The sequence below is a fragment of the Cryptomeria japonica genome, chromosome 6 (assembly GCF_030272615.1).
Source record: "Cryptomeria japonica chromosome 6, Sugi_1.0, whole genome shotgun sequence".
NCBI lineage: Eukaryota > Viridiplantae > Streptophyta > Pinopsida > Cupressales > Cupressaceae > Cryptomeria > Cryptomeria japonica.
In genome coordinates, this window is record NC_081410.1 from 510,865,079 (window position 1) to 510,883,212 (window position 18,134).

An 18,134-nucleotide genomic window follows, 5' to 3' on the forward strand; every position below is an offset into this window, starting at 1 on the left:
TTCTAATCTATTTCATAATATCTAGAATATATATTTATTATTATTTATTTAAAAATAAATAAATGTAAACATTTACATACACTCATACATCTTTAATTGCTCTTTAAAATCTTTATATATTTTATGAAGTATTTTTATTTCCTTTACAACACAGAAAGAAATAATCCATACACTACTCTACGACTTGGCTCCAAAATAAAAAGAAATTTAAAATTGAAAGAAGGAAAGAAAGAATCATTGTACTACACTTAACAGTCTACGTGGTGCCAAATGCATGTACCCTATTCACATCAGGAGAACTGTTTAAAGCCAGCTATGAAATAATCTTCAGTCAGTCATTCATTTGTTCACATCAAGGTACCAGGATTCCCATCATTGATTGATTCTTTACTTTTGGTATGGGTAACTCACATTGTAATCTAATTTAATGCGTTTGTCCCAGCTCATTCTCTGTATCTATCAAAACCTTCAACTTTATTTCTAAAGCTGGCGGATATTGCATTGGGGTTTCTCTAAAATGGTATGTCAGTGATAGTGTAAAATACCCGATTCTGTTTATCATTTGTTGTTTCTATAGTGAATTGTAGCAAACTTGATTTCTATGCAAAGAATCTGATTCAAATTTTAATGATGTCTGATGTTGGGTTTTACACCATTGTAATTGTTAATGGATGTGGCTGATAAGAAGGGATAAATTATAAACTGTAACTGTAACCCTGCAGGTGAAGAGTTTCAGACTCACCCAGATCATACCGCCCGCTGAAGAACTATTAGATGAGGAAGGCTTGGAATATTATATTCCTAAGAACAAAGTGGGAGAGGCATACAAAGACACATTTTCATATTTCGACACCCACTTCAGACTTCTCAGAGAGGATTTGCTCGAGCCGTACAGAAAAGCTGTGAAGGAGCTGAGGAGAAATTATCAGCAGGAATGGGCATCAAAGAGAAAATATGACGATGGAAGAGGTAATAAGGAGAACAATTGGTCCACTAGTATCCAGGTATATAGGAATGTGGAATATCTAGGTATGAAGGCAGGGAGAGAGGGCATTGAATACGGTGTCCATTTAGAAATGGATTGTTTTGTTGACTGGGAGAATTCTAGGCTTTTAATGAACAATTCATTGCTCTGCATTTCTCAGGATGGATTCCTCACTTTCTTTTGGGCTACAGTTTGTAATAGGAATAGCCTTGGGTCTAACATACTGGGTCTCAGACAAGTGGATGGACATGAGCTCAATCTGCAAACAGAAACTATGTATTCCATGTTTGAGTCCACCAAAGCCTATTATGAGGCCTATATACATGCCCTCAAGGTTCTGCAGAGGCCAGAGATGGAGAACATTCTTTTCAAAAAACAGTTAGTTTATCTTGGATCTAGTTTGCATGAAGAGAAATTCAGTTTTGATTGGAAAAGGATTTGTAAGTTCCCTTCTCTTGATGATAGCCAGGAAGCAGCCATCAAGCTAGGGCTCACTAAGAAATTGGCTATTATTCAGGGTCCTCCGGGGACTGGAAAAACATTTACAGGGTTGCTCATTGTCAAGTCCTTGCTTCACATAATCACTTCTTGTCCAATTCTTGTAGTTTGCTACACTAATAGAGCTCTGGATCAGTTCTTGGAGGGAATATATGCCTTCGAGCAAAATCTAGTGAGAATGGGTTCTAGAACCCGAAGCAAAATTCTGGGGAAAGTTACTCTGCAGCATCTCTTGACGAGGAGGAAGACGAAGAGGAGCAGTTCAGTAATCCTTCCAAAATATTTCCGTAACGCGGTGTACAGGGCAACACGAAAAACAAATAAACTGGCAAAAGATGTAGAGAAAGCCTTAAACTTGAATGGAGACATGTTCGGGGAAGAAGAATGGTCAAATTTGTCAAGTGAATATTTGAATGCATGTAGCAAATTGCAAGAAGCGAAGATAAACAGTCAGTCGTATTTGCTTAGCCAAGTAAATGTGGTAGGGATGACTACTACCTTTGCAGCAAGGAATTATGAATTATTGACATCTTTGAAATCAGAGATTATTGTGGTGGAAGAAGCTGCAGAGGTTTTAGAGGGCCAAATTCTTGGATGCTTAAACCCTGGCATTAAACATCTGATTCTTATAGGTGATCATATGCAGCTTAGGCCATCTGTGGCATCCTCAAGGCTGGCTGAGAGAAACAACCTGGATGTGTCAATGTTTGAGAGGCTTGTTAAAGGTGAGATAGAATACAAAACGCTGGAGGTGCAGCGGAGGATGAGACCTGCAATATCCGCACCCCTGGTTTCAAGGTTTTATCCTATGCTAAGAGATCACCAATCTGTTCACGACTTCCAAGATGTGAAAGGTGTTAAGAAAAATGTGTTCTTCATGGATCATCAGAATCCTGAGGACCTTCCTCTATCTCGAAGCAGGTCTAATGCTTTTGAAGCAGACATGGTGGTTCAATTTTGCATTTACTTAACCAATTGTTGTGGTTACAGCCCACGTGATATTACTATTCTGAGCATGTATAGATACCAGACCGAGCAAATCACGGAAAAAATAAGCAATTTTTACCATTTACCCGGGAGGTGTTCTGATTGGATTTCCATTAAGAACATAGTAAATCCTGATGATTTTGTTCCCAGAGTAAGAAGTGTTGATGAATTTCAGGGAGACGAGAGCAATATTATATTGCTATCCTTAGTCAGAAACATCAATTCTAATTGTTTAAATACATCTGAAAAGGCCCCACAATCCATAGGATTCCTAAGGAATCCCAACAGGATATGTGTTGCACTTTCGAGGGCCAGAATTGGCTTGTATATATTTGGCAATGCCAAGCTTTTGTCAGATAATTCAGATGATTGGAGGGATATTATGCAACATTTCACAAACAATGGTTGTGTAGGAAAGGGATTAGAGCTATGCTGTCCAAAGCATTCAGATAATTCTGGACTTGTTATTAATAGAGCCGAGGACTTAAGAGAGTATAATGATGGGCGAAAAATAATATTTTGCAATAAGAAATGCAAGGAAAAGTTAATATGTGGGCATAAATGTCCCAAGAAGTGCCATTATGGAGGGCATGAAAATTTTAATTGCATGATCAAATGCAAAAAGAAGATTGAAGCGTGTGGGCATCAATGCAAGAAGGTATGCCATGCAGATTCATATGATAAGGAATGCTTTCCTTGCCTGGAATGCCCAGTTGCCAACAATGTTTTTGATAGCTTCAAAGATATCTCTATAGGCTGATTCAATCCTTTCCACTTTGAACTGCTCGTGTTAGTCTGAAGGTTATGATGTGATGTGAGGACCATAGTCCAGCATCTAATCTGAGCTCGTTATGGATTAATTCTTGTCGAAGTTATTTTTTTAGGTTACTCTTTGTGGGGCTTTATAGATATCAAAATTTAAAACAAGAAAGGCTGTGACATCTTCATGAAGTTAATTTTTAAAAAGGATTTGAAAGGGTAAGAAAGATCAAAATATATGAGTTGTCTTTTTCTAATTGTTCAGGTATATTGTTGATGTATCAATGAAGGTATTCAGTAAATCCGACACATTGCTCAAGCAATAGTAGATTAAAAGTCACTAATTATTGCTTGAGGTATATTACATTGATTTCCTTAGAAAATAACAAATACTGCCCACACAACTGGCTAACTAGCACTGAGGAATGCAACACAAAATAGAACTACTACATCAAACCAATCCCTGGATCTGGAACTGGTAGATTTAGAATAAGCTTATAAAGCAAATTTTGAGCACTCAAACCCCAAACGTTATTCTGCAATGACTTCGACACTAACCTGTACAACTTCCTGGGTTCTGTGCAAAATTGCCACTTCCATGCAGTAGAGGAAAGCTAGAATATGAGCCAAATAAAGACATGAAGCTAGTGCTGCAATATGTCATTAAAAATCGGGACAAAAATGATACAATCAGACTGAGAATGAAACTAACTCCTGCAATATTGTTTAAATAAAGACAATTTTTTTACACTTTTAGATCGAGAAGTGAGCCCTACATCTCCTTTTGAAGTTTCAATGGGGATGTTTTAACATCCTGGATGCAATTGCCAACTTCTTACTATGGAGGCTAGAAATTAGAACATTCTCCATGCTTGGCACCCTGCATCCAACTCCACATGTGTCACCCACCTTATCCTCTCATCCTTTATATCAATTGGAAAAATGTACGGTATTCTTGCTTTGGCCATGAATTGAGTGTCCTACAACCCTTGAATAACATTAGTACATATTGGGTGATATCATGTCAACCAGTTCACATTCTGACTATTCCATGACATTTTGTACATACCTCCATCAAGGGCAGTCACAACATAAAGCTGGTAGATTTTATTTTCCCAATGATCAGATTGCAGGGAAGATGCAACTGCTACTGACGGAGATTGATTACACTTATTGGATTCTTGGGCTTCTTCTGAATTTTGTTTACATTTCTATTGGGGAACTGTTGTGACGTTTTCACACATCGCCCCATTGCAAATGGGGACCCATGTTTTTTTTGCTTTTTAGGGTTTGTTCTTTAGGTTTTTTAGGGTTTTGTTAGCTAGCCTTTGCATTTTGAACGTCGCCCAGGAGATCACATGGATAAGCAAGTCCGGCTTGAGTAAAGGTCCTGATCCTGAATTTTGGCTAAGTCTGGAATGTCCTGATCCTGAAATTTGACTAAGTCTGGAAACTGAAAAACCTCCAAAAACTAGATTTTGCAATATAACTCCTGGAGGTCTGAAACTACTCTCAAACATCCTGAAAGTATATATGGAATATAACTTAAAGTATAAGTGACATTTTTCTTATACTTAAATGTTATATTCCATTAAAATTGTCCTGATTGAGAGTGCGAAAAGTCAAATTTCGCTCGTGTCCTTCTCCAAGGGTCCAGAGCGAAAAGCGCTCCTGTCCCTCTCCAAGGGACCAAGGCGAATCGCTCGTGTCCCTCACCAAGGGACCAGAGCGAAAATGCTTAGTTGAGCCATTCCTGACCTTGTTTGGACGAATCGAGACATCAAAGGCATGGTGAAGGACGAAATGAGCATGATAGAGCATCCAGACTTGATCAAAAACAACGAAATGATGAAGTTTTTGCCTAGAGGGTCAAATTCGCTCCTGGCCCTCACTGAAGGACCAGAGCGAAATTCTTCATAAGGTACGATCTGGGCAAAGATCAAGTCAAGTTTATGTTTGAAGGCAAGGAAGGAGGTGAAATGAACTCATTGAAGATAAATTGAAGATTACCAAATGCCATCAAAGGACCAAAATGCCTAGTTCGCTCTTGTCCCTCAAGAAGGGACCAGAGCGATTTTTGTTGTAGATGATTTTCTTGCCCATTTTGAGTGGATCCCAAGGCATGGATGAATGGAATGGAACATTGCGAATCCGTTGAATATAAACTTTGAAGATGATAAAGTGAAGTGAAGCCCACAAGAGCAAGATCGCTCCTGTCCCTCTCCAAGGGACCAGGGCGATATAATGGTTATATTGTCGTTCCTCCAAATTCAAGGCACTCCAAGACGAAGAACAAGGTGGTGAAGACATTTTAAGACATCTCCATCAAGCGCAAAGCATCAAAAGTTGCTAACATTGAAGGATTTACATCAAGACCCCTAGTTCACTCCTGTCCCTCAGGCATGGACCAGAGCGAAATTCCTATAAAGGCCAAGATTTCAAAAGTTAAGCAAGTTTCAAGCGACCAAGGGGAATCAAGGGACTTTATTTCACGCGATGAAGACAATTGCAAGTTGATCAAAACAAGAGCAAGCTCAAAATGTTGGAGATCGCTCCTGTCCCTCAGGAAGGGACCAGAGCGATATTGAATGCATTGGCTAATTCATGCAAAAATCACGTAAGGCCAAGACTTCACAAGGTTGTAAAAGGTTCAAGGCGTCTTTTGAAAGTGATATATCAAAGTTTGGAACGTCCATATGTTATCAATCAAGCTAAGGAGTCTATATCGCTCCTGTCCTTTAGACAAGGACCAAAGCGATTTCATTAAAAACACTCATGCTCCTTCAAAATCAAGACAATGCAAGGATTGGCGAAGTTAAGGACGTCCTTTGGAAAGAAATGAACGAACAACAAAGGTTAAATGTTTACGAATTTGAGCCAGGACATGGAGATCGCTCCTGTCCCTCTCCAAGGGACCAGGGCGATAATACATCCAAAGGCACTCATGCACACATACAAGTCGATCTAGTTTGAAGGACCTAGCGAAAATGTCTAATTCAACGTGGAAATAAATACTTTGGACGTCAAAATTGCACGAATCAAGATCAAATTGATGGATCGCTTCTGTCCCTCAGTCAGGGACCAGGGCGATGAGGTACGTATTATTTCATTTTCAAAAATTTGGCGCTCAAACACATTTCTTTAAATTTATTTTAAATGCTAAAATCGATGGATTGCAAATTTAATTAAAAATGGCATTTAAAATTTGCGCTTGATATACATTAATTAATTATTTTTGCCTTTATAAAAATCGAAATTTATTAATTTAAATAATAAAGGCATTTAATTAATTATTTATTAATTAATTAAAAAAAACAAAAGGAGCGCTAAGGTTATGAGGTCGGCCTTGTTATTGATGTAAAAATCGTTTTAATTGCTTAATTTTTCCAAAGTCGGCCTATATGGTAATTGTGGTGAGAGCGCTTATAAAGGAGAAGTGAAAATCATTATTTTCACATTATCATTTCACCATCTTACATGCGATCTTGGAAGGAGAAGTGTGAGTTGTGTGTTAGAGTCATTTCAAGCAAAGGAAGGCGCCAAGATCATTCAAGGGGAGGAGCGAATTTCAAAGGGAAGGTACAAGCATTATCAAAGGAGTTCGAGTTTCAAGTTAGGCAAACTTGCCAAGGACATTGAAGATCACGTCAAAGTCATCTAATTTCAAATTTTGCCTAGGCGATTTTCCTCATTTTGCATTTTAGAGTTAAGCTCTTAAGTGAGGTATGGCAAGATCTCTTGTTTTAATTTCGAATTTTGATCGTCATTGCCTTAGGCTTGAATTTTGAATTTTGAATTTGGTAGCTTAATCGTCATTTAGGAAATGATAACTCAAGGATTTATCATGAAGTTTCCTAAATTTAATCTCTAATCTATGCTATTCATTACAAAATCATGGTACTAATTTTGAAATGTTGTGTAGGCATCAAATGGAGATCTCTTCAAGGAAAATCAAGGACGGTCTTCGCCAGGACGGTCTTCGCCAGGACATGGGCGACCTCTTTCAATCCAGCGTTCCAAGTACATCATCATCTTGCACATCAAGGACAAAAGGAGTTAAAACAAGAGTTAATTAAAGATAGCCTCTCAACGACATCAAATTGAATATCTAGCAACCTACGAGTGTCAGATGAGGTGGCATCCCAATCGTCACTCCTCCAGTCAGTGTGGTCCACCTCAGCATGTCCAGATTCAATGTACCTAACTCATGGAAGGTGGCACAAACTCCGATGTACCTACCCCGGCTATCCATTGGTCGATTTTTCTAGAGGGGACATGTGTCCAAGCAATACAATTTTATCATTGGTCAAGCATTAAATGTTATGTAATGGTTGTATCAAACCCTAATTAGGGTTTTCATTGTTGAATCTTGGCCATTGATCTTGAATTGATCTAAGCCATCAAATTGTATTGTGGGCACTATATAAGCCCAGGCATTTCATTTGTAAAGGCTAATGAGCAATAAGTTAGAGATAGCATGTAAATAGTTGGAAGAGTTAGAATATAGTTGATAGAATAGCAATTAGAGTAGAATAGGAGGACAAGGCAAGAAATTGTTGCCATTGATTGTAAACAAACTCCATTTTCATTGAAGTAATGGTGAAGTATGTCGTTTCTTGCAATTTGCATGGTTTCTTGTTGAGTCTTCAATCTTAGATGGTAGATGATTAGATGAATGGAGGAAATGTGATTGATTGATGGTGGAATTCGTATATCCATACTACTAGCAGTTTGTTGATTGCAGACTCGCCTTGTGTAGTCAACTGGAATCATTTAGCTTAAGCTCAATTTCAATTTGTCGCTTCTTCATTGATATGCATCAACTTGGATGGTGTCTATGCCTGCGGTGATGATTTGAACATCATAAAGCTTCCCTTAGAAGATCGCACTAGTCTTGTGTAGATGTTCCATTGATGTCAAAACAAGACCTAGTTAGAGTTTCATCAAAAATCAAATCATTGCTCCTACATTCTTAGTATTAGGATTAGATCCTCTCTTCGCCCTTATCCTTTTTTTCATTTTTTTTTTTCAAATCCAAGTTAGTCAGAGCCTGTGTCCAGCAAAGCAGATCGGAAGTTCAATCATCACATGTAAGTCCCCTTGTGATCCCAGCAAATCACATCATACCACTGGAGCTTGTCCACACGTAGAGACCCTACATCAAAGAACCTTGGAGTCTACCTAACTGATCCTTTATGCGAATCTTCAGCAGTTAGAGACTATTTTCTCAAGAGAGGATAAGATGCCTTTAGGTATTTTATTCTGTGTATGATGGTGTACAAAATACACGTCAACAGGAAGTTGCAACAAAAATTATGAAAAAAAAAAATCTGCTTTTTGACTATTTTAAAATGTTTACATATCCTGTTCCAAAGCTCCCATTTTGGCACACAATGGGAATGAATTGTCAAATGCTGCTTTTTGTACTTTCTATGGTCACTGATTCTTTCAACATAAGATATGCTCCAGATAATCAACTCAGTAGAAGAGACTCCAATTGAAAGAGTGCATATAGTTATACAGATACCTATAAGCAACTTTCTCTTCCAATTTATGTCTGCAGCACTAAAAACCTTGCACATGTCAACCCTGATTTGAATTCTGAGATTCTGATGGTATCGTGTCCACTATATTATAAGATGCCTCTTTGGATTACCATTATCTACATATTGAAATGAGGTTTAGAGAAAGAGCAAATCTAAATGACTTTCTGTTATGTGGTCTCTGTTTCTTTCTTGCACAAGCAAACTGTAATCCTTGACATTCTATGTCACGACTCTAATTTCATCATTGCAAAGAGATCCTTAAGCTTGGCATTAAAAACAATAGTGTTATGGCAAAAGTTGTAGTTTGTCTAAATAATCTTGAGAATCATTTTTAACAAGATAGCATAGTAAGCAATAAAACAATATAGAAAACATGAAATATTATCAACTACAATAAAATTATATAGACATGATGGCTTTGAGTCTATTAATCATGTTTGTTGATTGATATATAGAAATTAACCATGAGTTTCTAATGCAGGAGCATCCGGTTTCACAAGTAATCTTGTATCACCCAATTTTTTTCATTTTCAGTTTTGCCTTATTTTTGCTGTGTTGCAGTTGGTTCTTTGTTTCAAGAGGCAATTCCTATTTAAATTTTGGTCAAGTCAAGAATTCATTTTGAAGAAGAGCCAAAAGGGTATCTGGAGCTCAAATTTGGTGGAAATTGGATGAAAATTGATGAAGTTATTACCTATTGCAGCTTTAGCACTGGTTAGGAACTAATCAGGGCTTTAAGGTGTTCCAAGAACCCTTAGAACCTCCCATAGTTCTTGTTCCTATTGGAACCTGTTGATGGTATTATCACGCACTATGCAACGCAGAATAAAACACCAAAGCCCCTTTATCCTCTCTTGAATAAAGACTCCCAAATGCTGAAGATTTGCAAAGGATCACTTGAGATGACTTCAAGGTTCCTAATGTTAGGTCTTAACGTGTTGGATAGCTTCAATGGTATGATGTGATTTGCTGTACCTGCAAGGGGACTTATGTACCATCTTGATTCAATCTCGATGGTTATGACGTTCTTCAAATGATATTGCAATATTTCTCCCTCTACTTCTACTGCTTGTTGATAAAAAAAGGGTAAAAAAGAGAGTAGGGTGTAGGAATCCTATTCTAAACTAGGAATGCAAGACAATGGACAATCTCAAGTGAGCTCAACTGAGCTTTTGCTTTGACATCTCATGAACATCTCTACAACGGTAGTCCGATCTTCTAAGGGGTAGCTCAATGATTTTCAAATCACTAACTCAAACATAGACACCTTCAAAATGAAGCATATCAATGATGAATATTAATTGAAGTTAAGTTTAAGCTGAATGATTCCAGTTGACCATGCAAGGCAAGTTTGCAATCAACAAATTGCTAGTAGTATGGATAATGGAGCTTCACTTTCAATCATGCACATGCATCTTCCATTCATTTAATACTTAAAAGCAAATTCTATTCTAATTTTTTTTTTGATTATAAGCCCTCACAAAAGTTATGAAGAAGCAAGCAAATGTTCCAAAACTCAATAAGTCACCAACACTTAAATGATTTTATTAATTTTTGAAACATCAAGCAACAATTCTTTAAAGTCTTTGGATTAATCTTAGTGTTTGATCTCATCTAATTTCTCATCTAATGAGATACAAATGAAATGAGATGAGCTTATATAGAGCTCGCAATTACAATGAATGGCCAAGATTGAATTGAAATGAAAGGCCCAGATTTTGCTACCTAAACCCTAATTAGGGTTTGTTATTACAAAATACCTAACTTATTTCAAAGGATTAAATGACAACCAATGGGAATATGACATCCATTTGGCACAAAATAGGAGGAAAAATCCTCCAATAGGAAAAATGATGCCATGTAGGATCATAACAAACTTTCTTCTAGAATCTTGTTACCCTTATCCTTTTCTCTTTTTGCAAATTCAACGAATCTGGACGTCAGATTCTATCTCGGTTATTGGGACTGCAAGTAGATTCTTCAATTGCTCTTCTAGGTAGCTGATTTCATCCAAGCTCGAAGCGAAGGTTGCATCCCAATCTGGTCCAAAGTTTCTAGTCTTGCTGGCAAGTGCAGTGAATGAATGGATAGCATCTAGTTGCTTCTCGGAAAGTGCTCCATTTGGTTCAAAGAAGAGAATTTTCACTTTATCTATCAAATCTTCCACAACAATGTCAACTCCTTCATTCTTGTTCCTCTCAAGAATAATCTCAGCCACTTCCAAGATCTCATCATGTATTGAATTGATTGCTTGATCAACTTGAGTGTATCCACCTTTAATGTTTTCGAAGATGAGTCTCCTCATGCGAAGCAAGTTATACCACAACTAGAAATTAGGTGATTGCCCATCCTTCAGTATCCCTTCACTTATCAATGTTTGTCTCGGTGTAGTCTTCATTGCTCTCAATATAGGGATGGTGAAGTCTCTCGTGTAGACAAAGGCGTCATATGCTACCTTGAGCACCTGGGTCCTCTCAAGAATCATCATGGCCTTGTCAAATATCCTCACTAACTCCCTTACAAATGCCTTTGCCCTTCTAAATGTCTTATAGTACTCTTACTAGTCCATGCATCCATCAATTGTGCCAATGCCTTCAACTTTTCAAAATCATCAACTGCATTTGGAGGAGGTAGCGATGATAGTGAAGCCGACGGATCATGTTGCCTTAGTGGAACCTTGAGTTGTTGGAGGTAGCCTCTCAATATGCTGTTCTCTTTCTCTAACTTGCTATTCTTCTCGACTTTCAATTTAAACATATCATGAACTATTTTCACTGTATCATTCATATCTTCCAATGTTTGATCAGTGGTGGGAGGATCTAGATTGATGGTCTCCAAATCAAATTCTTCTATTGCAATCTCATTTTTTGGCTTGTCTACGCTAGGAATGGTAACCTGTATGATCCTGGATCCTTCTTCATCTCTTGTCATCTTTGTCATCTTGGTGGCTGCTTTCTTCTCATGTTCGTAATCTCTATCCAGGTAGCTACCTAGATCGAAGTGATCTTGTTCTTCCTCTATAATCTCCTTCTTTGACAATCTTTCCCTTAGCCATGCAGGTATGGCTGATTTCTCTTCTTCAACTTGTATCTCATTCAACTGCTTCTCTTGTGGAGAAGATGTAACTTCCTGTTCTTCATCATCTTCAATGTTCACATATGTATCACTGATTGCTTTATCATTGACTGGCTTGGGTGAAGCTACCTTGTCATAGACCACCTACTTCTTTCCCTTACCACTCATTCCGTGATCAATACCTGTTCCAATTGCTCCATTCATTTCCACTTGATGCACAGATGAAGTACTAGAGGAAGGACGAGGTGCTTGGCTTGACTTGAGATTCTTCTTCGGATGTTCTTCCTCATTAACTTCCTTTTGCTGAGATCCTTTGGAATGAGATGATTGAGCTGCATTCTCATTATGACTTTCACTTTCCTTTTCATCATCAGAAGATTTGACTTCTCCCATCATTTGAAATGTCACCTGGATGCCTTTATCTTGCAATATATGTGTTTGTGCTTCTACCCATCGCTTGGTGTAGATCAAAACTGGCCTCATGAGTTCTTTAATTTGTAATCTCAACATCAACCCAACTAACCTTCACTTCCTTGTCCTTTTCTTTCTCATAAATTGGCAAGAAGTGTCTTCCACTATCATGTGCTTGATCAGCAACATCGAAAACCTTAGTTGCTCTTATAATCTCAATAGGTAACCTTGAACACATCTTCCGTCTGATCTCCAAATCGTTTGGTGCATTCATGAAATGATCTTCTAACTGCAACCGATGCCCATGCTTCTTTTCACTTATCTTCCAGATGACACCATGAGGATCAAAGTTATCTCTTGGAATGTATGGTTGGAGGGAGAAAGTCATCAGCTCTTCAGCTGTTTTCTCAGTTGCTTGCAAGGATGGACAAACCTCCAAAGAATTTCCTATTGAAATAGGAAAAGGAGTCTTTGCTTTCAATTTGTTTTTTTGTACCTTATTGTATGCTACCAAATGTCTCACCAATTCGAGTAGTATCGGCTTGTTTGTGGGATATCTTGGTAGCATGAGAGGTGGACAAGAGTATCCTTGAATTCTTATATAAGTGAATCTAGGAAATTGGATGAACCATGCACTGAACTTCTCCACCAATTCCTGTGCCTCCAGGGATAGCCTCTGATGAATACCACCTTGTAGTGTTCTTGTGATGTGCATAGTGAAGGCATCATTCGCCCTTCTATAATGTGTTTGATTAAGGTAATGCAACTGTGTGTATGAATCACATGCTCTCAATTGTCTTGATTTGGTACCAATCGGTGCTCTGTATGTTAGTCCCACATACTGATAAGCCCAAGCGAGTGAGTATATGATGCATGAGCCCATGTAGAATGTCTTTGTTCGTTCAAGCCTTCTAAGTTGCAAATCAATGTTGTTACTGATGATCCTTGCCCAATTGATCCTTTCTTTTCCTAGTGAAACGATCTCCATGAAGTAGAACATCTAGATCTCGAAGTGGAAGGCTTGCGGGATCCCAAAGACTCAGCTAAGAAGTGTGATTAAATCACCAAATTCCTCCTTGAAATCGATCTTGTGAAACTTGCTTGGAAGCTTGGATCGTGGCTTGCTCTTCAATAGCCAATAGTTGTTGACTATCTCTTGACATTTGTTTGGATCATCATCATAAACTATCTTTGCACCATCAATGTTCTTGTATATCATGTTCTCGAATTGAGGTATATGAAAGGCCTCGCTGATTGCTTCTTCGGAAAGGTAAGAGAGCTCTCTTCCATCAGGTGTCACAATCACTCTCCTATTTGGATCGTAGTGTCTGGCACATTCGACAATGAGTTCATTGCATTGCACTGCCAAAGGGAAGCCTACCGCCTTCACAATGCTGCTATCTATCATTGGCTTGGCATATCCTGTTGGTTTGGTGATGTAGTGCATAGTTGAACTACTCTCGCCAAAACCAAAAACTTGCCAAGCCTTGAAAAAAAACTCGGGAAAAACTCGACCAATACTCGGCAAAAATTGGGCAAAAAACTCGAGAACTCAAAAAATTGCTTAAATTTAATTAGAAATGCATTTTCTTTTGCAAAATTTAATGAGAAGATGCATCCCATGAGTCAATAAATGAGAACACAAAAGAAACAAGTCGAGTCTAGATATATTTAAACGCAAAGTGGGTACAAAATGGCATCCTCATGAGGAATGTTGATGGCTGGAAGCAAAATAGTAAATAGTTTTTGTCAGAGTTGCCGGAAACTCCTTTGTCCCTCCCCGGGAAGGCATTTCCCCGTATCCGTTCCCATTTCTGAAACGGAGACGTATCCGATACAGTCCAGATACATGTCGAATATTGTACCCACACATGCCCAAAAATACTTGATTTCCAACCATGCTAAATACTGATAGGATTTGATTTTTAAACAAAATTGACGTAAATCTTCCTAAATTTAATTTTAAAAAACTTCATTAACGCATTTAAAAAAAATGGTATTAACAAAACCTACACCAAATGAGAAAGACAAATGAAATGTTTTTCTATTTCAGTGACCCATTTTTTGGGTTATCTTCCAATGCAACTCTTCTATTTTTGCATATTGTAAAATGTTAAATCTACTTATCATTATATATTGTGCAATTATGTGTCTATATTGCTTTTGAAGTAATGAAAATCTCCTCGAATAACTTAGAAAATTGTGTTAAATATATGTGTATGTGTTTTTTATGAATGACCTGTCCAGCCGTATCCATATTTGGGGTCTTAAAAAATAGCCGTATCTGTATCCAATACCGTATCTGTATTGAATACCGTATCTGTGTCCATGCAACTTTGGTTTTTGTAGAACTAAAAGTAAATAAATCAATACAATTACATCTTCCTCTTTCCAACTCTAGTAAAAACTAGGGGGGAGGTAGAACTAGAGGATCTAGTCCTAGAAGTCTGCTATGGGCGTGATTGTGCCTCCTCTCTTGGTATGACTGACTTAGGTTGTGGCTCATCCTCCATCCTAGATGTAGCTCTGCCTCTAGTTGCACCTAATACTGGCAATGACTCTTCATCCTACTCATCCTCCTCAATGTCATCTAGTGTGAAACCAAATCTACCCCCCTCCTCCTCTGTAGCTTGCCTCTCCAAATCATTGATGTCATCCTCTGTAAACAATGGAGGCTGCTCCTACGATGTCCAATCATTGTAAGGATCTATATCATCCAAATCAATTGGACCAGCTGGTGCTTCCTCTACCTTCCTTATGCACAACCGAAGATTATATTGCACAAAGACAAGGTCATTGAGGTGTTTTTGAGCTAACTTGGTTCTCTTCTTTGTGTGGATGGCCTCAAACAAGCTCCAATTGCGCTCACAACTGGATGAACTACAAGGTTAACATAAGATTCTCAGGGCAATTTTTTTGAGATTTGGGTTATTTCCACCCCAATTTTGCCACCAAGCATCTGTGAAATAAAATTAGGTCGAAGGTAGCACCCCTCATGGGGGTCTAAGGGTGAGAAAGAGAGGGGTAGAGAGATAGGTCTAGATCTTGGGGGGAGAGAGTGAGATGGAGAGTGGTAGAGAGGGGGATAGAGGAAGAGTGATCGGGAGATAGATAGGTCTAAAATTCGGGGCAAATAAAGTGAGTGAGATCGAGAGCTCTTGTTCCAGCCATCTTGCACCTGAACGAGTATACACTTTGATTGATTGCTGGGCTGTGTAAACCTTTTGACGTGGTCACAATAATCTCTTTCAAAGTTGTTTATCAACCAGGCCTATGAAATGATTCTGATATAATTGGTCTTGATCTTGTATGTCGCTGTCAAGGCATTTCTCTGTGAAAAATGGGAATCGCTTTAACTTGCTGCCACCTACAATCACCACTGTCGCCCTGATTATGAAATTTGCCTTAAACAAGTTTGCTGTATGCTGCTGATGTCTAACAGTGACAAATTTGCCTTCCAAAATGCTGATGCTTTGGCAAATTCAATGATCAAAATTGCTGTTGTAAAAAAAATTGCCTTTTACAAATGAAGGGATTCACCATGAGCTGTAACAACCTTGTGAACATCTGATCAGAATTGGAATCACTGCCTTTGGGGTCCAATTCGCTGTGAAAAGGCCAGTTCGCTGTCAAAGATGATCAAATTCGATGCCTCTTCACCTATGTATAAATGAAAAATCGCCTTGTGAATTCACCAAAATGGAGTTCAATGTCGAAGAAATGCGCAATCGAATATGTATTGCTGAGTATAATTCGCTGATAATCAGAGGGTTGAATCGCAGATGTGAAGATAAAATTGATTTAATTTGATCAAATGAAATGATCAAATTTGAGTTTATAGTCATTCAGGGAGGTCAATACCTCATCACAGCGATTTGCTGATTTAAATTTAATACGCCTTGATTGGGATGACAAAATTCGACCATCTTCATTCAATATTAATCGCAATTCTTTAAATGATGGTGATGCTCCATAATCGTGGACCTTGGTGAGTTAAAATTTACATCTTACATTTGATCATTGCATTAAATAAATTGCATCTAAACTTCGATCTTTGCCCTTTGAATTCAATTCATCTCATAAGCTTGAACGCCCATCAAGTGCGATCCAATGATGCCTTTGTGTAAGGCTTCGAGTTTTACAATTCTAGCCACTTGGTGCAATTAACCTTGCATCATTGAATGTAATCCTTTATGCGTATTGAATTATCAAATGCAACGCACCCATTCATTTAATATCACTCGATCAATCCTTATTGATGCAACATCGAATTTTGCACCTTAATTGCCTATCACCCACCGTTAACTTAAAAAACTTTTGATTCTTTAGGTTGTGATCAAGCTGGCTGCATGGCATTTAATGATCCACATCGAATTTTACAACATCACATGCATCAATTTTGAATGCTTGCATTGGTACGACAATTCTTAGTAAATGCCCTTCATCCATCGCACTTCGAACTTTAGGCTTTCATTGAACATAGTATAAGGATTTCATTATGGGGTTCAAGTGTTGAGGTAGCATCATTGAATGCTCATACTTAGCACACATCATTCTTCTTCACTAATCGCACCTTCTCGTTTCAATTTTTTTTTCTCTCCTTCATACTTCATCGTAGTCTAAGATAGTGTGTTGTTAGCAATGACAAAGGGTGTCGAAAGCAATGACAGGGGGTGCCGAAAGTAATGACAGCCTAGATCTTTTCATGCCTTCGCCAAATTTTTATTTTTTCAATTCTAAAGGTGAATCGGTCAGCTCGGTTCATGCTGGATCATCTCACAAGAAGACTTTGACACTTATTATTCTAAGCTACGACAAAGCAAAGAGGGGTCCCCATTTATGATGGGGCGATGTGTGATTTGGTCACAACAAAACCCCCGACAATTCCTATTTCTATTGAAATTGCTGACAAGTCTTCAACACTTAGGCTTATTTCTATGGAATTCCTAATGATTTTGAACAGTTTCTACTTTCTAGTGTAGGAACCTTTGACAGAGTGGTTGATTCTTGGTTCCCAATGGGGTGGGAACTCCTAGCTTGGAGAAGAGTTTAAAAGCTTGAAGAAAGGCTCATTGAAGAAAGACAAAGAAGTTGCAAAAAGAAGAGAGAAGGAAAGGAAAAGCTTGCTGGAAAAGATAAGAATTAGGATTGTATGAATTGTTTGTTGGGTGAAAAATGAAGTTGAAAGGAAGCTGAAGAGATTTTAGTATTGGAAGTTGGAAGGTGTCTTGAGAAAACCCTAGAAGATTTTTTGTAGAAGAGGGAGTTCTGTAATTGCAGAGGATTTGAGTTCTAGAAGAATTTGTTGCAGGGGAAAAGAGGTTTGTAACTATAGAGGGCTTGAGTTCTAGAGAAGTTTGTTGCAGGTATGTGAAGAGGCTTGTAATTGTAGAGGGTAGATGAGGCACAAGAAGCCGAAAAAGGGAAGATTGTTTTAAGAATTTTTTTTGAAGTTGTGAAAGATTTGTTGTCGGTAGAGTTCTTTAACTGTAGAGGGTTAACACCCTAGAGGTTGGAGATTGTTGCAAGTGAATATTGTGATTGGAAAGGCATGTGTGAGTCTCCAGAGCATTTGCGAAAGATTGCAAAAATAAAGTAAGATGTCTTCAAGAAGGAGGATGAGAAAGGTCATGAAGAGACATGCGAGAATCTTATTTTTGGAAGAACAAAAAGAAAGAAGGTATGAAGAATTTATTTGAGAAGAGATAAGGAGAATCCAAGAAAGAATAGATGCATTTGAAATTAATTAGAGGACATGTTGTAGATAAAAGCAAATATGATAAAGAGTTACATGAAGGTTGTCATGCCCCCCACCATAAGAGAAGGTGATAGAAAAATAACACAGCAATTAACCTAACAAATTGCAGTTTTAA

At 38.0% G+C, this 18,134-nt stretch overlaps 1 protein-coding gene across 1 annotated transcript; it reads left to right on the forward strand.

Annotated features, from left to right (window-relative positions):
* The first annotated feature begins 206 nt into the window (after window positions 1–206).
* On the forward strand, window positions 207–3,531 carry LOC131052843 (uncharacterized). The gene is made up of 3 exons (XM_057987479.2): window positions 207–357; window positions 443–520; window positions 723–3,531. Exons 2-3 carry the CDS (start codon window positions 518–520, stop codon window positions 3,228–3,230), a joined length of 2,511 nt encoding a protein of 836 aa, XP_057843462.2. The 5' UTR covers window positions 207–357; window positions 443–517; the 3' UTR covers window positions 3,231–3,531.
* Window positions 3,532–18,134: the final 14,603 nt, after the last annotated feature.